General features: G+C 32.3%; 1 protein-coding gene and 1 long non-coding RNA gene across 5 annotated transcripts in view; one reads left to right on the forward strand and one right to left on the reverse strand.

The window, feature by feature from the left end:
- Nucleotides 1–26,271, forward strand: part of LOC118194633 (neural cell adhesion molecule 2-like) — a 700,988-nt gene that overhangs the window by 627,994 nt on the left and 46,723 nt on the right. For all 3 annotated transcript variants that reach the window (XM_085815883.1, XM_085815885.1, XM_085815884.1), the window contains exon 9: nt 20,441–20,740. In XM_085815883.1, the coding sequence (XP_085672009.1) occupies nt 20,441–20,740 (300 nt within the window). The remainder of the gene's footprint in view (nt 1–20,440; nt 20,741–26,271) is intronic.
- LOC146997776 (uncharacterized) overlaps nt 1–26,271 on the reverse strand; it is a 620,175-nt gene that overhangs the window by 464,818 nt on the left and 129,086 nt on the right. The gene's annotated exons all lie outside the window — the stretch shown is intronic.

A 26,271-nucleotide genomic window follows, 5' to 3' on the forward strand; every position in this document is an offset into this window, starting at 1 on the left:
AACTTCGTTGCCTGAAAAAAAGCATTTAAGCATTCATTTCTTTGTACAAATATTACAGTCACTCTCCTTTGCGAGGATATACCAATTATGTCAGTCAATTTGTCAAACAAGTTGGTCAAAGATGCATGTATCTTTCGCAAAACATCTGAATTTAATAACTATGAGTTAAATATTTTAAAACATGACAAAAAATCTGCACATTCAGTGATATCACTTATCCCAAAGCAGCATGTTTTTCAAACATATTATTGCGCATATTGTGGCAGGAATCTATACATGTTCTGAGTGCTCATTACTATATAAAGGCTCTGAGAAATAACCAGTCGTTAACATTTTCGTTCCGAATTAAGTAACGAGTTTTGATGGATAATTTGATGCAATAAAAAGGCAATTAAGGACCTAAATTCTTTATGCGTTTTAACTTAGGAGTACTTTCTTCCATAATGGTCTGACGGGAAAGCAAAAATTAAGACGCTATTACACGCGTGAGCCAATGCTTATATCTTTGAAATTACAAATGTTACGATCAATCTAAATACATCATTAAATAGATGAAAGAGCACATTAGCAAAAAAAAAAAAAAAAAAAAAAAAAAAAAGAAAAAAAAATAACTGGACATACGCATATTAACGCGTCACAAATAGCGAAAGTTTGGTGAAGTTCTGAGCGCATGAGCGACCGCGTGTGAATGCAAGGTCGTCTGGTAGACAGTTGCGCGTAGGCAATCAGTGTGGTTATGTGGTCTTTGTTGTAAATTATTTTATTTCTCCAAACTAATGGTGTTGCGATTTATAGAAATTTGGTGATTGTAGCAGATTGTGCACAATAGAATTTATTGTTGAGCAGCGTAAGAGTATATAGGATTCAGAAGCAGACGATATTTGTACGGTTGATGCAATAATTAATGAACAATCAAAATTTATTCTAGCATCCGCATATATAATTTTGTATATGGGACTGCTATTTCATCTACAGTCGTGTGCAAAAGTTTAAGGCCGCACATGGAAAAATTAGATTTATTGGAATTCCGCAACAAAAACATATGCTATAAATGAAAAAAATAGACTTACAAGGTTATTGAAGTATAGTCAGTATTGTGTCGAACCTCCTTTATTTTTTATCATTGCTGCAATCCTTTTAGGTACTCTATGAACAAAAGATTGGCAGTAAGTTTGAGAAATCTCTGGACACCACACATGCTTTATTGCTTCAACAAGCTCTGTAGCACTAGACGATAGCTTCTCTGCGACTTTAGTTTTCACAGTACACCACAGATTCTCTATGGGATTCATATCTGGGCTGTTACCTGGCCAATCAAGCACTTGGATTTGAGTAGCCCTCAGATAGTCCTTAACATTCCTTGCCCTGTGACACGGAGCCCCATCATGCATGAAAATTGAACATCTGTTAACATCCAAGTGAAGCTTCAACCTATGTAACAAATTAAGGTACCGGCTGCCGTTCATCGTGGCTTTAGGTGGCAAGAAATATACAGCAGCAGTACCAGACGCAGACATTGCACCCCATATCATCTGATTTGGAAGGTGTTTCATTGTCGGAATCGTGTGTCTGTCATCATATCTTTTTCCATATGGGAGGAGAATATATTTAGTACGTGCAGAAAATTGCTGCACACTTAACTCATCGGAAAATAACACTGTACTCCACTGTTGTTCATTCCAATTCTGATATTGTCTGGCGAAAGTTAGTCGTTCCTCATCGAGGTTTCCTTGCAGGTTTATAGAAAAATAAACCATGAGCTATAGTCAAACGCCTTGAAATAGTACTCAAACTGACGTTGGTACCCTTTGCAGTCAGAGCAACTCTAATTTTATTGTAGGAGATTGTTGGACATCGAGTGATCATCCTTCTTATCACACGATCATCACGAATTTACTGATAGGTTGATGCATGCCTGTCTTGCTGATATTTATCTTCAAACTTATTTCACGTTTAGAAAAGCCAACTTCATGCAGGGTCACTTTTTTTGCCCATTTTGCAACAGTAAGTGAAGGTTTTTTACCCATTACAAGAATTATACAACAGCATTGCGTACGCAAAATCCAATAGCGAACTACTGATAAATGACACCACGTTATATTTATAGCAGTAGAAAGCATTTGATGCAATAAACGCATGCGATAAACACATGCAAAAAACGCATGCGATAAAACGCATCTTGAGCGAAAATGGTGCAATCTGTTAAAATACAGGAAAACGGCTACTGGTCTTAAACTTTTGCACGTGACTGTAGTTGTGCACCTGTATTTTTCATTGCAATCGGCGGTAACAAATGTATATGTAATTAGTCTACAGGGGTGGGTATATATCTATATCTATATCTATACCTATATCTATATCTATATATATACATATATACGCACCTCCTAACTCGACTTATACGTCCTTCTCCGGCCTTTATTTTCTCAATCCTGATCGTAGTTATGTATTTCAAATTATAGAAGTGATTTACACAACGAGAATATTCATGTCAATAATTAAATATTCGGCAAATAATGAAATCTAACTTTTAATGTGGTCTCCTATTTCTCTACGTATATCTGTGAAATTTTTTTATAATCATTACGAAAAAATTTAAATGAAGACGTTTGACTCCAGTACGGCAAAGATTAAGCGGGATATTTAATTTCAAAATTTGTAATTTTTTAAGTCATTTTAAGCTTGCTTTGAGGGAACTGTAAATTCATGTTAGAATAATTCGAAGAAATAAGTTTAAATGAATTGCAGCAAAAAAAAAGTGCAGCATTTAATAAGCCTTATGAAGTGATATAGTGTCTACATAATAATTGTTTTAATATAGAATTTCATGTGTCATATATAGTTCATTCTGAGCATATTCTTCATGCTGAGTAGAGCCGGATGACGAATTTTAGATGCATTTAGAACTTGCCCGCTCTTATGTTTACATCAGCTTTTTCTTTATTCCTCTCTCTTGGTTTTAGTGCAGCTGCACCTTGGTAAAACTGTCTATGGTAAGTTTTTTGTGCCCCTTTTTCAAATAACTTACAGCCCTTTTTGATGTCCTTCTTCCTTGATGCCCTAATCACCTGCTTATATTTCTTAATGGTTAATTCAGCCCTGATTCTGAGTCTGAATGGTGGCTTCTAAGTCATTCCCTTATCACCCATTTTTCTAGTGGAATTTGAGGAAGTATTCGACAACGAACTGTTTGGCTTAGGTCCCTCTCAATGTTGATATCCGAAAGGATTTCTAGCGTGCTCTAGAAAGGAACATAAAATTCAAGTTCATTACTTTAACAATTAATATTTTCATATTATTTGGACATCCATTTTAAATTTTGTAAAAAGTAATTTCGAATATCTCTATGAAGTTTTCACGTTATTATATGGAACGTATTGCATTCACTCGATCAAAGCAAAATTACAATAATCCTAAGTGGAATTTTGCTCTGTGTTTAGACTACGCAAAATATTAGGTTTTGTATTTACATACCACCCCGTCCACAAACAGAAATGAAACTGTTTTCATAAATATATCTACCTTATTTGCAGAAACTTTACAGAGAGAGGGACATTTTTACATAAACATTACTTGGGAGCATTACATAAGAGAAAAGGTCTTAGTTTTTTTTTCCGAATACCCTGTATACAGAACTAGAAAATTAATAAAAGTTACCTTTAATTTAACCAAATGTGATGAAATTGGTAGAAACACGAAATTACGTATTCTTAAGTGGGAAACGATTGAATAGTCGAAGAGTAAATGACACTGTTAATCGCAAAAATGTCTCCGCAAAACTTGTTTTCCATGGTAGCAAAGTATATTAAAGGAATATTCACTAAACATTTACAAAACCAAATGAGCAATAAGTATATAAATGATGCAGTTAACAAAACCGCGAACAATTTTTTCTGCTCAAACTGAATTTGATGTTTTGCAAAAGCGGTAGCATAACTTTTAATTATTCAAAGCAAAACTTGGACAGTTCTTAAAACAAAATTTTCAAGTCTTTCACAAAAAATTCACAAAAACATGACAAACTATATTGCAAACTGAAATATCTTTGCATTTTCTTTCGAATTCTCAGTCTGCATTAAACTAAACTCAAGAGCTATTGTTATCCATTAAACTCCTATCAAGACATTGCCATTTGTAGATTTGTCAAAAAATTACTTAGAAATTAAACACATAGAAAAAGTGAGAATAAATATATTCTTTGTCAACAAAGATAAAATTCCTCTTTTCGTGTAGCAAGCAGGAAAAAATGTGTAAACTATCAAATATTGAATGTTGGAGGTAAAATAAATAACAGAAAACGTACTTGTTAATTAAAGCGGTCTAGAAAATTAAGTCGAAATGAATTAATAGCTTTAAGTAGTTTTACTTGAATATAAAATATTGAGATAATGAATTTCTTTCACTGCATTTTTTTTAATTTGCAGTTGTAAATTAGAGAAGTAGCTGATAATACACGAAAAATTAATTAAATAACTCAAATACGTTTTTAAGTACTTTTAATAATTATAACAACGTTTTAAGTTGCTCAGTTTAATATCTGCAGTATGACAAATATATCAAATGACGTAACATAAATTATATAATGGTAAGAATTATTCTGCAACAAACAGGAAATTTCAGTTTAAGGTTGCAAACACTTATACTCATCATTAATTCACAAAGTTGCATTTTATTTAAAAAATAGAAAGAACATATTAAAAATTGGAAAAAATATGATAATATTGCGGCTTAAAAACATACAAATATTTATTTGAAGACAAATATCCAAATAACGAAGTAAATTCTGAAATTTTAGAAGCTTAAAGTGATTCCAAAGTATTTCAACTTTAAATTTCCTATCTTGGAAACATTTTAGAAAAGACATCTGCGATAGAGAGCTTTTCTAATGTGAAGGTATAAAATCTTTATGAAATCAGAAACACCTAAGAACAAGTACGTTTTCTGTTATTTTTTTCTCCTCCAAGATTCAATATTTGATAGTTTGCACATTTTTTCCTGCTTGCTACACGAAAAGAGGAATTTTATCTTTGTTGACAAAGAATATATTTCTTCTCACTTTTTCTATGTGTTTAATTTTTAGGTAATTTTTTGAAAATTCCACAAATGGCAATGTCTTGATAGGAGTTTAATGGATAACAATAGCTCTTGGGTCTAGTTTAATGCAGACTGAGAATTCGAACGAAAATGCAAAGATATTTCAGTTTGCAATATACGAGTAGTTTGGCATGTTTTGGGGAATTTTTCGTGAAAGGACTTGAAAATTTTGGTTTAAGAACTGTCCAAGTTTTGCTTTGAATAATTAAAAGTTATGCAAAACATCAAATTCAGTTTGAACAGAAGAAATTGTTCGCGGTTTTGTTAACTGCATCATTTATGTACTTATTGCTCATTTGTTTTTGTAAATGTTTAGTGAATATTCCTTTAATATACTTTGCTACTATGGAAAACAAATTTTACGGAAAAATTTTTGCGATTAACAGTGTCATTTACTCTTCGACTATTCACCTCCCTCAATATGGTTCGGTACGTAAAGTTGCTGGGCGATTATCTCCATCCATTTATGTTGTTCTGTCATTCACATGGAAATGGAGTATCACATTAAGATAACAAAAGCTCTGACTTAAAATCTACTGAGCATCGTTCGAACGTTTTGAAGAAATGTTTAAAAACTAATCAAACAACACTAGCAAGTCTTCTTAAATTTTAGACAGCTCTATCCGATGTTTGGCAAGCCATTCCCGTAGAATGCTTCCAGAAACTTATTGAATCTATGCTTCTTCGTTTGACAGCCATTATAAAGGTCAGAATAGGCCCAACTCGTTATTGACAAGGTATCCTTAATTCAGTGGCACTTCAGTGTATTTCTTGTATAATACTTTAGCTAAGTGCCGAAAAAAAGACAACTTGAAATTTTACTATATAAACAGGTGAGATGGTTAATAAAATGCTTCTTCTTTCTTAATACTTCATACCTGTTATATTACTCTGCCTTCATATTGCAGTGCCTTATATTTTCCTGTTCGGCACTTCGGTTCTGCGATTTATATTCGGTTCTCTTTCATTCATCGAAAGCTACAGTCTCGTCCGGATTCTGTTAGATGCCTAAATTCTGGAAAGGAAGAATATAGGTTCTGACCAGTTAAAAGTACTGACGGCTAACTCAAGCATAGGTTAACAAATAAACAACTTATTTTCATAAGACTAAAGGCAACCGCAACTACTCTTTTTTGTACTATGGACTACCTGAAGTTATAGCTGCCTTGTTTCTATCTTTATTTTTCTCTCTTTATTTATTTTTTCTTTAACATTAGTTATCGAAAGTGTATATTCCTTACCTGAAAATAAGTAAAATTTAACGTCTGATTTGTTTGAAACGTAAGTTTCCCAGTTTCGGGTTGTAAATGCTTGTATTTCAGTTTAGTGTAAATAGACTTTTAAATGTCTCCATAAATAAGAACATTTCTTAATAGGAAACTAATCAATTTCATTTTAATTGAGATTTAATTTAAAGGAAATTAAGATGAAATTAGAATAGTTTCCTGCCTAACCGATACACAGTAAGTAATGAATTATTTTAGTTGCTTGAGCTTCAGTGGCTCCACAGCCGATGATAAAGGGAATTGAGTTATAAAAAGTAGAATTGGTATCGAAAGTTAAAAAAAAGGGGGAAACCTTACGAGGAAAATTTATGGGGCCCAAGTACTCTGTCGTTCCCATGTATCTCAGGAGAGTAAGAAATGGCCAAATAGATTGAGTCATTCGGTTTATTGCTTTTTCACGCCATCGAATCACCATCAACAGGAAATTTCTTTACTGCATTGAAGTTTGTCCTTCTTTACCTAAATGTAATCAAGCGACCTATCCATTAAAGTTAGAAGCTATTACCATCAGAAGAGTAAACTAAATTAAGATTAAAATTTTTTTATTGAACATTTATTGCAATTTGCAATAAAATTCAATTATCTGTGTTAATACTCATGTTTCTTTCGTTGTTGCTATGATATATCAATATTCTTATATTTTTATTATTAAATGTAAATATTTATGTAATATACTCCTCTGCGGTTATAGATAATCCAGAAGTTACTTTAAAGTACTTTAAAATCAATCAATACTTTAAAACACAGGGGTTCCAAATAAAAATATATCCTAATTAAATTACAGCTCCAGTACTTCTTTTATCAGTGTGCATGTAACATGGACATGGATGCTGAACTGTGGTACCTGTAACTTCATTATTACAAATGCTACAATTGGCCTGTTATATATGCACATAGATCAGTTCCTTTTAGCATCGTCTGCCGACACATTTTAACAAATTTGTTGTATATATTGGCCATTTAATGTAAAATTCTGCTTGAAATTCTTCTTGGCAAACTTTAAAGAAAATGTGCTTTGCCTACGGTACTAAGACAATAATAACGTTTTCTTACAATGTTATCGTCATGTACTCGTATATGTCTTCCTTACTCTTTCTCTCTCACACATGCACACATAAATGAAAACCCCTTTGAGAGAGTTTTTCTTTGGGTTATATATTTAAAATTATCCAACTCATTTACTAAAAAGAGGATTTCCCTAACAATATTGAAACAAATTAATTAGTGTACAATGGCTGTTCTGTTCTTTTCGAGATGGCTCATCATATAAATTTCAAAGATATTTTATGTCACAAATTTTAACATTACTACTATATAACCTTGGAGATTTGGTTTTAATTTCATTTTACTCTGTTGATGGTATTAACTTTACTTTTCATAACTCTTCCTAAGCACACTAAAATAGCAAATAAAACTAAAGCAAATATTACACTTCATAAGAAAAAGATTGCTTTATTTTCAAGAAAAGTAACGTTTTCCTTAAAAATGTAAATCAGACAAATATTTATTCAAATATTCGCTACTTATATCAAAATGATAATAAAAAATTAATTCCACAATATTTCATTCATTCTTAGAAAAGAAGCATCTATTCAGCAATCATTTGGGAGTAAGAACAGAATATGTCTCTATAATACTTAATTAGTCAATTATTATAAATGTTTTTATCAAATTATCATAGTAGTATGTTTTTTATACATGATATCGTCTAAAATTATACAAATTATTTCCTTATTATTTCGCATAAAATATTATCAGTTTCAAGAGCGATCAGAAATAGGCCTTCCTTCTTCGGAGAAAAAATAAGGAAGAGAAGGAAACTTTTGCTCCCTTTGGCAATGTTTGATCGCCTTAGAGATCGGTGCATTTTGTTCGTTCAAAAGTTTAAAGTTGTATTTTCTGAATATTATTTTAGGCCAACAACCATATCATTCACAATCTCTATATTAATATAATAATTTCTTAAAACTTACCTACGTTACTATAATGTTTTAAATTTTAATATTAGTTAAATTAATGAAAAAGTTAAAAACATATACCAATAAAATACATTCATATGAAAAACGAAATTTAAACTTTCATACTTGTAACTTAGATGAACTAGAATTGAACAGTCTGTCGTATAATATAGTTTATATCGAAGTTTCATGGTTATAAGGCCCACTAAGAAGGTATAAATATCACAAAAATAATTTTGCTTTTAATTTTTTGCTTGATGCGTAATTACATTTTTTTACATTCCTAAGGAAGCCTGAAACATTTTATCACCGATTCTCTTATTTCAAATTGCAAATGAAAGAACACGGGTTATAAATAAACAGTACTAAGCAAAATCCAGAGTGATCCTAGACATTATCTTAAAATTATTTTAGTGGAATTTGAGTTTTGGCTTTCGTAAAAGCTATGATCGCAAATGTCATGTCATGTCGACTAGTGCAATGTATTTTGATTGCAATGCCTGTCAAATTTAAAATAAAGGTTTTCATAACATTCAATGTTGAATTGTAGAGTCATTAGGATATTTTGAAGCAAGAGACGTGAAAAATGAGCGACGTCCTGGACAGGCCTCGAACCTGGACCTCTCGAATACGCGCCGAGTATGCTACCGTTACTGCAAGGAGGCATGCAGAAAGGAGGGAGAAAATAACTTATATAACAAGAAATGATTTCGAACAGCAAATTATTGACGTAATAGTTTTACAGGTATCAACAGTCGTTCATAAAGAACATAATGTAAATCTTCAATAATTGTTTGGCGAAAATTATGCATGATTAAATGTATGTTTTCATGTACACGTTAATTAATATACAGTTTAGTTTATAATCGGACAATGTTGCAATTGTTTTGCTAATACATTTAGTATCGGCTTATACTCCAATTAAAACTGATTTAGAAGGACTCTAAAAATATACTGTAGATTAAATACTCAAAGCAAAATATTTTTATTTCATTTAGCTAAAATTACGTTAATCAAACTTTTTTATATCTGTATCCATCATGGAATTTTCTAGTAGTTCTTAAAACCGCAAAGCCTGAGGTAAGTGAGGGGGATTTTCATCGTTCTTCATTGCAACATTAAACGGTATCATCTTCAGTTCTATCGGTAACAATACCCAGCAAAAGTGGTAACTTTAGCTAAAAGTAGCCGACTACATAGCAAAGCTTTGTTTAAACACCTTCAGTATACAACAGAAATGAAGAATCGTATTTTACTCGTAAAGTGATAACACAGCTGAAGGAAAAAATCTTGTGTTTGTTCAAGAATGATGCTTTCCACAATGCGGAACAAAAGTTAAATTCGCCGCACTATTGCGGAAACGTCCTCATGTCGAAAAGTTGGAAGAATTGCAGAACAGAGACTCTTAGCATCAAAAGTGCGTTGTCTTTAACAGTCCTGTCATAATTTCCGAATGGAAGCTGAACGCAAACTGGGATTTGCTTTTAGCTCGTTTGATAAGTTTAGATAACGTAGACGACAATTATTCATATTTTTAGCCGCATATGTAGCTTAATTCATAAGGATAATTTTAATTACGTCGGGTTTTCTATTTTTGCTGGGATTTTGCAGCAAGATCTAACCTTCGTCTGTACACAGATTGGCTTCGCTTTGTACCGTGTTATAATTGTGTAGATATTGCTGTCTAGTGTTCATACAGTGCATTAAATATTGGTAATTTAAAAGCAAAATGTGTATCGGTGAATTATTATATTTTTGTCATCTTTCTGCTTATGTAAAACATGTGTCGAAGCCATCTGTGAAGAGAAATAATACAAAATTACAAAGAAAAAGGATACTAAAAATAAATTTAAAATCCAGCCCAGAGACAAAAAATAACCAACCAACTTGAATTCATGGCTCGTCGCTTCAGAAGCAAATATTCTTTACCCTGCTACCGGAAAGGAATTTTCACTTCAGTGATGCGTCACTCAACTAGGCTTACGTTTTCTCCGTTATTCTAAAACTTTTAGGCAATGCCGCTTAAGGATAAAAAATCTAGCTGAAAAAAAAAAAATGATTGTTGCAAAGAATCGCCAGCCGGTATAAATTTCGATATTTTTTCGTTTTCAACCATTCCCTGTCTGTATATTTTTATGTATATTGAAAGGAATTGGAAGTTATATGTTCAGGGAAGGAAAAAATGGGGAACCGCATACAATGGTAGGAAAGAGGATGTTTTTTTTTAAATTTATTTTTCAGCTTTTCCTGAGTTATGCAGTCATGTCAACACTACTTTCGAAATAAATATGACCACCTTAACTTTCCTCCAAATATAACGTAAAATCAACGACTACTCCTGAATATTTTAAACTTCTATGGTGATTTCTTTTTGATGCATACAATATACGGAATGGATTTTCAAGGACTTGAATTTTAAATGTTACGTAAAGTAAAGATCAGTTATCGATTCGTGTTAAATATGCTAACTTTCATTTAGTGGATTGCAAGTGAGCTTTCTTTTCCTTTTTTATAATATGTAATAAAATAAGTATATACTTTTTTATAATATGTAATAAAATAAGCACTTTGATTAATGCCACATTTAGAAGATAAAATATATTAACATAGTGTCAAAAATAATTAATTTCAAATGAATTGAGAAACATTAGTGAACTATTTATATTGTTATGGGATGAATAACATATTTTCTTTACGTTTATTTTGAGATTTTGAGCATATTAATTGTGTTTGCTATGAATTCCTGTGCGGGAAGCGGTTAAGCAGGAATATAAAAAGAAATATGTTGCCAAATTAAAAAGGAAATAAGCATATCGCCAAATTTTGCCAAATTTTGCAAGCATAAAATAACTAGTTATGAGATGTTAAAATTATAATTTTAAAGCTTATGGGGTTCTACTGTATCTATACGCTTGTGTTTCTGAAGACCCTACTTGACTGAAAGTGAGTTATCGCTTAGTCTGAAACAAATCACAGAGTTAAAAATGTTAAAATAACCTGAAAATGAATAGAAGTCTGTCTTAAATGAAAAGGACACATTTTGTGCCACAGCGAAATCTCCGTTACTTTCGCGATTTTAAATTAATATAAGGTAACTTTAAATTTAAATGCAGGTAAGTTACTTGGAGACAGCTCATAAAACACATTACTTAAACTACAAGCTTGGACAATTCCAAAGTGCCAAAAAGTGTTTGAATCCACAATTACAGAAATTCATCTGCATAACAGCTGCTGATAAAATCATAACCTATGCGACGACGAAATGGTCAGCACTAGTACAAAGTAGAAAAGTAAAGAATTTTCTAAAAAGCATCCAAAGACTGTTTTCCATCAGCATTGCAGGCGCATACCGTATAACGGCGATAGCCTCGAAATGGGAGAACAGCTCCATTTGCAAAGGAGGCAGCTGGCAACATTGCAGCGAAATTCACATCTGTGCCTACCAAAAGAGTCGTCATCTCAAAAGAGTCGCCAATAGTTTTGCTAAAGAAAATTGGCAAGGCGAATGGCACCATTCCCCGCAAGGCCCTCGAGCCAAACTGTTTTTCCCGAAGTCAGCAACAAATGAGTACTTCCACTTCAATTAACATTTTATATTACAGATCATGGCTTAGTTCTACTCTGTTTTCATAAATTATGCCTAAGCAATATAGATGGTAGCACCGGATCTCCCGAACATTACCTGATTGGCTGTTCATTGGCATCCACACACTCTCAGACTTCCGAACAATACGGATGACAGAATTCCGTACAAGCGCTTATATCATCAAACCAAAAGCACATGTCACAAAAATCAAGGCTATCATGAATATCCTGGTAGCACACAGACTAGAACTGCGTGATATTATTAAACTTCTTTTGCGCAGTCGCGCAGTACACCCCTGCGCTGTCGCAGTACAACCTCATAGCCGTTCGGAGGTTTTTTTTAAAATTTTTTTAAAATTTTTTATAACTTATTACTCTTTTGCATTCCTTGTCAAAATAATGTAAAGCAGATTTTAGTATAACAGAGAGTTACACTACACTTGTTCAATAGTCAAATATTACGGCACAGTAGTGGTGTCCCGTCTTACGTTACCTGTTACTTCAGCTGGTTCTAGATTTATAACAGCGTGCATTTAAACGTTGACTAGCAAGATGCTAAAGACGGAAATCAGCTTAGGCAGAGCTGGCGATTATTTGTAACCCGATTATACGTTTTCCAGAAGCTCTAATGTAAATATTCAAGCTTTCAAACTTAAATACACTACAACTAATTTGCATTCTGGTGAAGACTACGTAAAGGGAAAGTTTTAAGAAAGATTTAAATCATCATACTTGGTTAATTAACATGAAATACACTATAACCTTTCGGAGAAAATGATTTGTATTAGTAATTCTATTAAATAAATATTAAATTATTAGTCATTAACACTTAATACCGTTAAATAAACAAGGAAATTATTTTTTTGAAATAAGTTAGTTATAATAGCTTAGGCTTCTCTTCTTTTAATTAATTGTTTCTCGGAAAGAGAACCTAAATTCACTTCCTCTTTGTCCTGGTAGTTGCTTCGTATACCACAGAATGCCGGTAAAACAGCTGAACATTGATAGCTTCATTGGGGTCCACATCTAAGCGAATGGCTTGGCTGTATGGGAGTTTTAGGTTTTGTAGCCTTTCTAATGTGTGTGGGAATCGTGCCTCAACGAAGCACCAGATGTCGCTCTCTACCTCTACTCTGTACGAACTCTCCAGGTTCCAGGATCTTCAGTTGGTTCGAGAAGTCCGAGTTAAGCGGTCTAACCGAACGCTCGCGAAGGAGCTACAACTAGACGCTTACTGGTCGCACGTAGGCGATCGGACTTTTAACTTACCTAAAGTGACCGCACGTAGGTGGTCAGCTAAGACTTTAACATCTCCATAGTGGAACCAGTGTGATTACTCTCCTAAACATATTTAATCCATTTGTACATACTCATTCCGTTTATCTTTTCTTCTATAAAAAAGGAATAAAACCTGATGCTTTGTATAGTGAGTGTGATCTCTGTTTGATGATAAGACGTCACCCTCACAACTATGGGATGTAAAATAAAAATTGAATTTCTCGGTTATTTAATTGAAGAAGGTACAATTCGTCCATCTCCAAATAAGACCCTTGCAGTTAAAAATTTTCCTCAACCTAAGAACGTTAAGCAAGTGCAAAGCTTCCTTGGTCTCGCAGGCTATTTTAGAAAATTTGTACCTGGTTATTCGAAAAGAGCCAAACCATTGAGTGATATGCTTCGCAATGGTGTAGAATTTGAATTTGGGCCAAGACAGCAGCAGGCATTTGACCATCTTATAGAACTTTTGAGCAAAAGTCCTGTACTTAACATCTTTCAGCAGGGAAAACCTTTGGAATTACACACGAATGCTAGTAGTCATGGTTTCGGTGCAGTGTTGCTTCAACGCTCAGATGATGACAGCTGCATCCAATCCATTACATGAGCAAGAAAACATCCCCTCAACAAGAAAAAATATCAAGTTATGAACTCGAAGTGCTAGCGATCGTTGAAGCCTTGAAAAAATTTCGAAGTTATCTCTTGGACACAAAAATCAAAATAGTTACAGACTGCGATGCATTTCAGAAGACAATGCAGAAAAAAGATCTGATACCAAAGATAGCTAGATGGGCACTGCTACTCGAAGAATTCGAATATGAAGTTATCTACAGACCCAATCAACAGATGAGACATGTCGACGCATTAAGTAGGCATGCTGTGTGCATGGTCACTCGTTCGCAAAGTGAAATCACTACTAAGATCGCAACAACGCAACAGGCTGATGAGCGTCTTCAATTATTGAAAACTCTGGTCGAGAAAGGACTTAGAGATGACTATCTGCTAAAAGATAATGTGTTGTATCTCCAGGAGAGAGGTCGAGAAATCGTTGTGCCGGAAGCGATGGAATTCGAGATCATCCGTGGCATACATAATAAAGACACTTTGCTGTACAAAAGACAGAAGATCTGTTGAAAAGAGATTTTCATATTTCGAATGCTACAAAGAAAATAGAGCACGTTATAATGAACTGTGTCGAGTGCATCCTCTGTGATAAAAAGCGAGGCAAAGCAGAAGGTCTATTGAACCCAATCCCAAAGGACAATATTCCGTTAAGCACATATCACATAGATTTTGTAGGACCCCTGACATCTACAGATAAGAGATACCGACATATATTTACAGTGGTAGATGCTTTTACAAAATTTGTCTGGTTTTACTTAGTCAAGGCAACATCAACGGCAGAAGCTGTACAGAAACTAAAAATCCAACAAGCTGTCTTCGGAAATCCTTCAAGAATTATCTCTGACAAGGGATCTGCTTTCACTTCCAAGGACTTTGAGGAATACTGCAAAGATGAAGGAATTCAACACATACAAATCACAACAGGCGTTCCAAGAGCCAACGGCCAGATCGAAAGAATTCATGGAACCCTTATCCCAGTGCTTGCAAAACTGTCAGTAGATGATCCTGCCAAATGGTTCAAATTTCTGCCTGACGTCCAAAGAATCATCAACAGCACCGTCAGTAGATCAACAAAATTCACTCCTTTCGAGCTGATGACAGGAACTCCACCATCCAGGAGAAAGAGTCTATTCGTGAAGAGGCTAAAGCGAATATCTTAAAACTGCAGGAGGAGAACCGACGACAATACAATCGAAGTCGTAGAACCGCTCCACTCTACAAAGTCAACGACCTAGTAGCCATTAAAAGAACCCAGTTAGGAGGAGGTCTCAAGCTAAGACTTAAATTCTTAGGACGTTATAAAGTGATCAAGATTAAGCCACATGATCGATACGATGTAGCCAAAATAGGATCTCATGAAGGACCTGAAGCAACTTCCATTTCGCCAGACCACATGAAGCTTTGGTCTGATGACATCGCAACTTGAGATCATTTTGCAAACTATTTTTAAAACTTTTTTTTTCTTTTTTTTTTTTTCTTTTTTCTTTTTTTTTTTTTTTTTTTTTTTTGTATTTTGTGTTTTACAGATGTATTCCAGTGTTCAGAGGTCCTCACCTGTCGATGGCCGAGCGTGTGATCTAAGCGAATGGCTTGGCGGCTGTATGGGAGTTTTAGGTTTTGTAGCCTTTCTAATGTGTGTGGGAATCGTGCCTCAACGAAGCACCAGATGTCGCTCTCTACCCCTACTCTGTACGAACTCTCCAGGTTCCAGGATCTTCAGTTTGTTCGAGAAGTCCTAGAGAAGCGGTCTAATCGAACGCTCTCGAAGGAGCTACAACTAGACGTTTACTGGTCGCACGTAGACGATCGGACTTTTAACTTACCTAAAGTGACCCCACGTAGGTGGTCAGCTAAGACTTTAACATCTCCATAGTGGAACCAGTGTGATTACTCTCCTAAACATATTTAATCCATTTGTACATACTCATTCCGTTTATCTTTTCTTCTATAAAAAAGGAATAAAACCTGATGCTTTGTATCGTGAGTGTGATCTCTGTTTGATGATAAGACGTCACCTTCACATGTGTAATAAGAATATGAGTAATTTCCTCTTAAAAATTCTCCACGAAAGCATCTCCTTTTAGGCAGATAAACCTTGCATACTTTTTCTTAATCAGTCGCAATTCTATAGGCATGTGTTTGTTTGTTCCCTTGTCATAATAAAATGTTTCGCTCTCAAAGAACAGAGCCAACTGCGTCAATTCACCCTCAAAATCAGCAAAGTTAAGCTCATCTTTCCCTCCAATGTAGATGAAGACTTATTTAAACTTCGAAAGGAATAAGTTAAAGAAATAAATAAAATCCGAACTTTAAACTGTACTTTGTTTTTTTAAGAAGAAGGAATGCGTATTTAAAGGGATGATCTCATACCATTCTGTCTCAATCACGTAACTGCATTTTTGTCATTTTTTCATAAAAAGAGAAAAAAAAAATTGCCACTTTATCTTCAAAATGCGTACAATATTTCAATTATTTTAATTTAGTATTGCATTTTTATTAGCTTAAAAGTATTATTATATTATCTTAAAAACTTTTTTCAAAGAGAAAAAAAATCACCTGTAATACTGTATGCAAAGAATACAATTAAAAGAACTGCCGTTCCTTTGGTATTCCCTTTCCTGATTAAGTAAATAAACAACTGCTACAGTAAATTAATTAATTTCGTAAGGAAGTGAATCCAGACATTTCTTCAAACAGTTTGCCTTTCTTGTAATTATTAAATTCTATTAAACTCATCCTGGGAGTAAGAAAAAATTTAAAGAAAGAATTTAAGAAAATCTGTAATGGGGGAAAAATACTAGCTTACTAATGAATTGAAGCAAAGCTTAGAATAAGTTTATACTATTTTAAAATGTTTGCGTAAATAAAGGATCCAAAGAGTATATATAGCATGAAGAAGCTTTGTAAACGTCAAAATTATGTGCATAATAAATACTAATTATAAATTAACTCGAGGAATTTCATACATGAAACAATCATTTATACATGCATTACACCACCATTTGATTAAAAACTGACGTATTTTATGTCCATCCGGCCAACAGAATTTAATAAATGAAAAGGGTGTTTTTGTTCCTCTACTTCATTTTTTATAAGAATTAAGGCATATCGTATGAATTTTTTATATTATTTAGTTTAAGTGAATATTCATCAAAAGAAAAATCTGCGATTCGCAATTTTTTTTTCCTTGAAAATGCATTTACTCATTTTCATTTTTGCATGATCTGAGATAAAAGTAAGAACTTTACGTAAATTTATTTACTTAAATTTATTAGGATTTTTTTTTTTTTTTTTTTTTTTTTTTTTTTTTTTTAAAGAGGAAAAAAACATTTGACGACTCCTGAATATAAAAGGTAACGTATTTCCTCCTTCTTTCTTATTCATATTTTTTCAATATTTTAAACGTATTTTTTATTATTTCGAATTCTACACTAGAACTTCTGTTGGACTGTAAAATGTGCTTACAAGAGTATGTTTTCTTTACGAAGAATAACTAAGGATTAACAAAAACGCTTCAGTGCTCAAAAAATAAATCCCGTAACTATTTTAAAATGTGTGTTATAATTTGATCAGAATTTGGGGCTTATAAATTGTAACAAAGTGCTTTTAGAAATTCTTGCTTCTGAAGCTGTAGATTCTCGCAACGACTCGTCCACAAAATAACAATAATTTTGACTATCAATAAGCGTATTAGGCAACATTAAACAGAATAGTTAAGTCATAAAGATTTTAAGCAAATAATCCAAGATTTCAGTTTTCGGCGATTGGCTCAGGTATCTGGCGATGTTAAACTGAATATGATGGTTAATTAGTTCCGTTATTCAGTCTTGTATACATGTATTGTAGTATTGCTGATTCAAACTCTGCATTCATTAACTTCGCGTTAATAGAGATTAAGGCCTAAAAGAGCAAAAATGCTAATTAATGGAATTAACTCTGAACTAAATATACTTACATGACTTAGTCCTAGTGCCACCACTTTGCCCTTAAAATTTTATTCTGAGTATTTACATCTCGTTTATAGATTCGTGGAATTAGTTCTTCATTAAATGTCGTTAATTAAACTATAACACTCAGTGTCTAGTTCTTTAAATTTTTCTTAATGGTATGTATGTATCTATGTTAAGCTGCTTTTGCATTAAAGTTATTCTTCACAAGGGATCTAAATGTAGATGTTAGATATTATTTAAGCTTATTACTTAGATACTTTTGATGCATCTCATTAATGAATTAAGGTACTACTTATTTTTATATGAATTATAATTGTGCATATTATATTCATGGTATATGTTTAGGAGTCTTAATATTCGCTCTCAATTTTCAAATACCCGTGTAGTTGCGTTGAGTTTGTTAATTAAATAAAATGTTATATAAGAATTTTATTTTGACACTTGGACACAATTATGACACTTTAATTAGTAGATAAGGATTACGAAATAATAAATATGGTGAGACACTGTCCTTTTAAGAATATTAAAAGGTATTCCGTTTTCATTAAGAGCATAATCGGGATTATTTTTTCAAATTTACACTGGGATTATTATTTATTAAATTTTACTGACAGTTATATGTATGGAATAAACTGAGCTAATCACAGTTCGGTTATATCATTTAGATTTGCCTTTACTTTAACGGGTAATTTCCTAATAATATTTCTCTTTAAATACTACTAATGCTGTGTGAATGGAAAAAATATGTTTATTAATGGTATTTGAAACTTGTTCATTTTTATTTATTTGATAGAATACAAACAGGAACTTAAAATTTTATTCTATGCTCTCGAAATTGGAACGGTTGCTTTTGAAACCACAAAAGAGGTTATCAGCAAGTATTTATTACAGGTTTCTTACAAATTGGACAAAGTAGGGAAACTTAATAATTCTAAAACATAAATAAATCAAATTAATTATAATAATTAAAATAGGTAAAAAATAGAAGCTCAAATATTTACCCTCTTCACTTAAGCCATATATAATCATTATAAAAATGCATTATACTGAAGAGTTATTAGATTTATTTGATGCTGGAGGCGTGAAAAATAAGCAATCCCCTCTCCGAGACTCGAAACTGGACCTCTCGAATACGCACCGAGTGTGCTAACCGTTACACCACGATGGCATGATGGATGGAGGGGGTATTACCTTATGCAAACACTTTAAAAACTCAAGAGTTAAAATCCCAAGACTGTTGATTTTAGCTCTCTAAGTGAATTAGGATTATTCTTGTAAATTTTATATATTTGTAGCTTTACAGGATGGAGATACACAGATTAAGGTTTAACTAATTTGATATCCTCTCCAAGGAATGTTTCTGCATCTAGCCCAAATATTATGTTATTCTTTTTATTAACTAGCCTGAAATCAGTGCACTAAAGCGCTTGAAATCGGTATTTTCCGAATTTTTGCTACGTATCAAGTTTAATAAACTCCTAGATTGTTTTTTGTTTAAAGTTTCTTGTTTTCAACACTTAGCACCAGTAATACTACAACAGGTGAAACTTAAGTAAAGGACATATTAAAGTTACATTTTCTGGCATAAGTAAAATTTAAAAAATACTAGACCCTGCTACTTAGCTTTAATAACTCAAATTTTGTATTAAATATATTCCATAATCTAGCTTTCAATTATCAAATAACTCGACCGATTAAATGGCATTCCTAAACCTCTGCTCTAAAAGTTGCCAACTTCCACTTACCAATTTCACAAGTCGACTAAGCGCAGAGCTTGGTTCGGGCCAAAATAAAGTTAGAGATTTAACAATTATGTTGAAAATCGTTTGCTCACAAACATCGTTCATATTTTTACTCCAGAATGAAGTTCTGTATAAATAATGTTATTTATGCTCGTATGCTTTGTTCCCCGAATTATAATTTCACTTAGCTAATCATTTCTGAAGCCTGTTCTGGAAGCACCATCTCCCGCATGGAACGTATGGGTGAAACGATATGAAGCGATATGCATATTAATTCTTTGTGATACTATATCTTTGGACTAAACAGTAATTCAGGTATGCTTCGCACGCAATTCTGAAAATCAGTGTTCATATTATTAGCATCGTTTTCGAATGTTATTTTGTTGCAAGTTACAGTAAGGTTATGCCTGTCAGTTTTCAGTTTGGCTTACAAAGAGTGTGGTAGAAGAAGTTGATGAAATAAAAATGAGGAAGAAATAGTGCCCACTTTCACAGAAATATACGAATCTTTGTAAAACGTTATAGTGTTTTACATGCGCAAAACAGAAGCGATGCTAACAGTGAAAACATTTTTATATCTCGAAACGTTGTAGTCTCAATTTATTCAAATATTATATAATATAAATTTAATCCAGTTATTTGTATACAATGTTAATTTTTGCAATAGGTAACTGCTTCCACGTTCTGTTGCTTTCTTGTATTCATTGCTCCCTACATTCCCTATGGAGACGACAGTTTCGTATTCCTCTGCAAAAATTTGATGAAGTATACTTATCAGTGACGTTAAATAATTAAATTAATTGATTTAAAATCAACATGTAAACTAAAAGAAGATTTCAACTTTTTTTTCGTATTTATTCCTTTGATTTGTACATTAAGTTGCATCGATTTTATGTATATTAACTCTATAATATAATTTATTTTAGGTCCACCAGATCCAGTTCGAAGTTGTGTGGTAGCTAATCGATCAGAAATATGGCTTCTGGTTGAATGTGAGGCAGGCTATAATGGAGGCTTGCCTCAGAAATTTCATTTAGAAATATACAATTCAGCTGTGGATCACCTGCAAGCGAACATAACCAATATCGATGCACCTGTGTTTTCTGTTTCTAAATTACCCCCAGGCACGCAATTTGTATTGGTGATCTATGCATCCAATGAAAAAGGAATAAGTAACTCTTTAGCTCTAGTTGGAAATACATTATCTATTCGGAGCCCCGAAGAAGGTAAGTTTACTGTTACAGAAAACGTGATATATTAATAAACATATGCTGTTGGATGTTATAGATTAATTGTTGTTACTGTGCAGTGAATATAGTCCTGTTATTTGTTTCAATATAATAAATATATTACAAAATTGTAAAAATAATAAGTTGTTATGCACCTCGTAGAATAGACATACATAGAAAGAGAGAGACACATAAATAAATAGATAGATAGATTCCATTTTACGCTATAAGCCTTCCATTCTTTGGTATAGATTTTTTTTTTTTTTTTTTTTTTTTTTTTTTTCCAGTTTGGAAATTTTTAGTGAATAAATTATACTTATTTTTTTTTACTTATTTTTATTTTAAATAGTTTCCTCCTTCTAAAATAAATTAGTTCCGCTTCCTCAAAATTTCGATTTTAAAATATATTTACTTTTGATATGCAGTAATTACTTTTGAGTTACAACTTATTTTAACAGTTTTGCGTTTTTTTGGCTCGAAACTTATTGGATATATTTATTTAGCACAGCGCTTTGCATCTATCCAATTGCTTATATTTTTAATAGCAAGAATTCTGACTTTATAAAGCTTAATTTTACAATATTACTTGTTTTAGAATCACGATCTTAAAACGAGATTGCCAGATTGTGTATTGATAATTAATTAAAATGAAATTTAAAAAATTACAATTTAATGCTTTTATTCATTAAAAATTTTAATGCCTTTAATTAAATTTATTTATTTATTCTTTTTTTTTACATTTTTATTTGGTCCTTTCATTTGAATTATTTCAAGAATTTATAATCGTCAAGGTAATAATTCAGAAACATAACTTTGTTGAAAATGTTTCGTCTGCTCCTTGAAAAAAAACAAAGAATTTTCAGCAAATTGTTATATTATATTAATTATATTATTTATTGAGTTATTTTGTTTTTGTTTCAGTTTTGATGCATGTACTGTCATTTTTCTTCGTATTTTTATTATTATTTGTAAATATAATAAAAGGAAAAGTCTGTTTATTTGTGTGTGTGTCTTTCGTTCGTGCTGCGCGTAATAAGTTACTAGGCTTACGAAATTTGGTACATAGGTGCATCTAGACAAGAGCCAGTGAATTTCGAAGAGATTTTTCAAAATTCGAATAAGCTTTTTTATTTTATGTTTTTTGATGAAGTCGCATCAAATCGATAATTCTCAGTCATTATATCAGTAACAAATGACACGCAACCATTGTTGTCATTGTTGCTGATATCAGCACTGTTGCCACTCGGAAACATGAGGGCAAAAATTAGCGTTTTAAGAGCTTTTCATTAATATTTTTGATTTTAGCTATTTTTTTGGGGGGGGGGAAAGTGGACGTGAACCTAATTATACTGTAAGATTTTTGTTTTTTTGCGTGTGTTTCTTTCTCATGTTATTTATTGCTTATTTCACTGTTTTTAAGAAATTGAAAAGTTTTGCATGACTTTTTTTAGGAAAAAAAGTTCTTCATTTATACCATTTGAATTATTAAGACTTTGCAACGGGGAATTGGTTAATTTATTAATTAAGGTAATTAATATTTGTAATAAGGGATATTGCTTATTTCATTGTCGTTATTTTACGCATAATAAAATTTTATAGATTTTTTTTTTGGGGGGGGGTAAAGTGAAAAACTGAGTTTTGTGTTTTTTATTGTTGTTATTCCGCAGAGTAAAACTGTGCAGTTTTTAAATTTAATGTTTGGTGTTCGCTTTAGGCATTTTTCCGGTACATTTAAAAGCCTTCCGTGACGTTTTGCAAAATTTGTATCTAAATAAATATTAATAATAAATGTCTCTCAACTGAGATTATTAGGAATTCTGATTCAGTTTCAATAAAATGTCAGTAATAAAATGTAGTAGTAAATGTCAATAGCTTGAAAAAAGTAATCTATTAAAAATAATATACAATGCAGTTTAATTCGGAAAAAAAAATATACATGTAATACAACCAGTAGAAAGTATTTGATATTTTTGTGCGAACTGAGTTTTAAAATTTTATGGACGCACTTTGCATAACATTAAAATTATTCTCCTAAACCCTCCCCTATCCTCCACTTTTTTTGCCCCATGTTCTTTTGTCATTAGTAGAAGTTCAATTCCTCTTCCTTTCCCAAACTCGAAAAACAAATATATATCCTTATATAGACTTAAATGATTTTCTAATTTTTTGTATACATAAAAACAACAAAACGTGGAAAAAATGTTCATAAATATAAAAACGTGACTAAAAGTAGTCTTTATATACATGTATTGAAACTAAATGCTTAACTATTAAATAAAAGACTGGCCGCATTCCTCCCTGAAACTAAGAAATTTGCTCCAGTGGAGAATTTATCCCTGGCTGAGAATTCTTTATCTGCCATTGATAAAATTATATCGAAATAAAGGAAAAGGCGTTCCTTGGATTATCGGAGTCTATCTCATGCTGTTTATTTTAATGCAAAATTTCCGATTATACAAAAAGAAATAAAAATTCAGTAGAAGCTTTGCTAGAGATGAAGTTATGGAAATGAGAGTTTAAAATTGTTTCAGTGTTTTTCTCATATACAAGCATCAAATTTTATATTCTAATATTGAAGAAAAAAATAATTTTTAAGTCTTTATTCTTTGTTACAAGTGCTCACAATTTTTATGCAATTATTTATTCATAAGAAAATTATTGTTGTAACATATAAAATAAAGTAAATGATCAAGTAGCTAATAAGATAGTTTAAAACTTGAAGCATGATTTTAATTGCTGTCTCTATATGATGAAAAAATTGCTGAAATCTCTGGCTACCACTTGCTGCTATCAGAGTTTTATTCTTTAATATTTACCTACGATAATATTCTTTACGTGTTTTCATAATTTCTAAATTTTATAGGAGCAAAAAACTATCGAAAAACTTGTAGAGTCATTAGGCTATTTTTAAAGCAATGCCCTTCCCGGAATTCGAACCACGGACCTCTGGAATACGCGTCCAGCGTGCAGACCACTACACTACGAAGGAATGCTAAGTAGGCGGCAGAAATGCCTTATAAACTCCTCTGCAAAATGAGCTGTTTCTTTGAAGAATATGCTACTGTTGAATTATGCCTTTCATTCACTAATATTTCCGTGTGTTTATACTTTGAAATAACCCATTAAAAAAATATTTGATATTGGCAGTAGCATCCGATGTTTAATATATTTTTGCCAGGAACGTAACGAATAAAAGGCAGGCAATTTCATTCTGCCGTTTCGTATAACTCATACATTGTTACTTTTAAATACAGAATTGCAAATTAAGTAGGTAATTCATTTCAAGTATTTCGATTCTGTTTCGAAAACTGGCTTTTCATGAAATATTTAATGTCTTAAATTTGATTATAGTAAAACGAAAAATTTTTTGCGTTATTTGTGATATAGAAGTTCTCCCAGTATGTGCAACTCCGTTTCCCATAGCTAGTAAGGAGACTAATTGTTTTGTGAATATTAAGATAAGGAAATGTCAGACTTTTTAAAATCACTTTATTTTGGACATTTCTGATAAGATCGTTATGAAGAAAAGGATCTGCAGAACTAAATGCCAGGATGTCAGGCTATAAAAATGTCCGGCAACGAAAAACGAAATTCCTACCCACCTCCCGGAAAAAAAAAAAGTAAATTCTTGCATCGAGTTGAAATCCTTTCTGTCAAAACAGAAATAATTGTGTTCGGCATCTATGCTTTTTCCTTAAAACTTTCATAACAAGCGTTATTTGCTAACATGATTCAGCGATGCACGAGGGAAAAATGTCGAAAATAATGCAATAAAATATTTCTCGGAACATAATAACAGTATAATTCAATGAATTTTAAAGCAAAAAATGCACAACATATACTACACTTTTGATGCGGCGAATTGCAATAAGAAAGGGGGTACAAAACTGGATGTTATAGCATTTCTGTACAAACTTCGACGATCTACGGCTAATCGTTTTTTAGTTATAAGTAAGTAGTTCCGAAAAAAAAGTCCCTCCTAATTCCATTTTAAATCCATTTTGCAATGTATCTTGGCAAAAATAGCCCTTTATTCTGTCTGTGCGTATAGATGCCCTTCAAAAAAGTCGTCTAAATGGAATCGAGAGCGGTGAAAATGGATATTTTCGTTCGAATATGAAAGCCGAAATTTTTCGCAAAATCAGTGCTTCCTTTACTTCGTACCTAGAAGCAGAAATGCTTATTTCTCTAATTGGCCATAAAACATGATTTAAGTATTATTTTTGAGAAGTAATTTAATTCTTTCACTAGTATGGTGTTAGGGCTATTCAGTTATTCGAAAAGGAATATTTCCCCGTGAAACACTTCTTCCAAAAATGTACTCTAAAGTCTCCGTGGGAATGACATTAGCAGATGTGGCTGACGAATTTATTTCTTCATTGCCTTTAGTTTCAAGAAATTCATTAAACATTGTGTGAATGTACCTTATCATACTTAAAAGGAATCCAGATTTTGTAACTAAACAGTCTTTCCATTTCACGGCTGATGGGAACATGCACAGTCGAGTTTTTGACAGAGGAGTTTAAGTGTCCTTGATTTATTATTTATCCTCATGCCCTTAGTCGTACATTACACTCCTTATTGCTGATGGGATATATCTTGTTTATTCGCAAGCTGAAGTAATATTTCGATGCTATAAAGAACTTTCTTGAGAAGCAAAAAACTGCAATCTAAACCTGAATTTCAGAAGTTTGGACACGGATCGTACTTACCCGGTTTTTGACGAACTCATTTGGATTTTTTGAAGCAGATTGCTTAGATTAAATGGAATAATACTTATTAATCTTTCTTGTTACTTACTCCATAAAAAGAGCTATCATATTCAAGGATTACGTTACTTTTACATAAAAAATTTCAATTTTCATTGTCAAAAATTTTTCATTTCATTGGAACTCTTAGTTTGGGCACCTGATGTCTCTATCGAGCATCTACCATATATACGTAGCTTTCCCCTCTACTGTTTTTTGAGATAAGTTAAAAATTATTGGACGTTAAATTAATATCGAAAAGCGCGTCTCACATAATCCAACATATTATTAATACTAGAGGCAGAATAATAATGGTTCCATACTGTTACTTTGTAATTCACTGCATATGACTTAGTTTCTTTCTTTTATTTATATGGAATCATTTGAGAAATGTAAAATATACAATGCTAATATCTAAAAATAATCGAAATGGTTGCATCAGATGCAGTTATAAAATTGCTCAGAAGTATCCTGAAACTATTGTTATTATATTTCCGTTATATAGTACATTTTTACATATTGCATTGCATTAAAAGCTTAGAATCTGTACCATTGGTTCCAGAATTGATGATAATATCAGATTCAAAATTGTTCTACTACAGGGTGATTCTATTAGCCCCTTCCCGACGGCATGTTGCTGAACTAAGAACCCTCTGCAGACTGGTGTGTCATATAGCAACAATGGAAAGGACACTTTGATGATTAAACTAGCATACTTCAAGTAAAAGCATTAGCAAATAAATAAATCATAATATTGTCCATTCAAATATCTATACCGAT

Source organism: Stegodyphus dumicola, chromosome 4, assembly GCF_044657685.1.
Source record: "Stegodyphus dumicola isolate Sdum_Otavi_A_Nest chromosome 4, ASM4465768v1".
Classification (NCBI taxonomy): Eukaryota; Metazoa; Arthropoda; class Arachnida; order Araneae; family Eresidae; genus Stegodyphus; species Stegodyphus dumicola.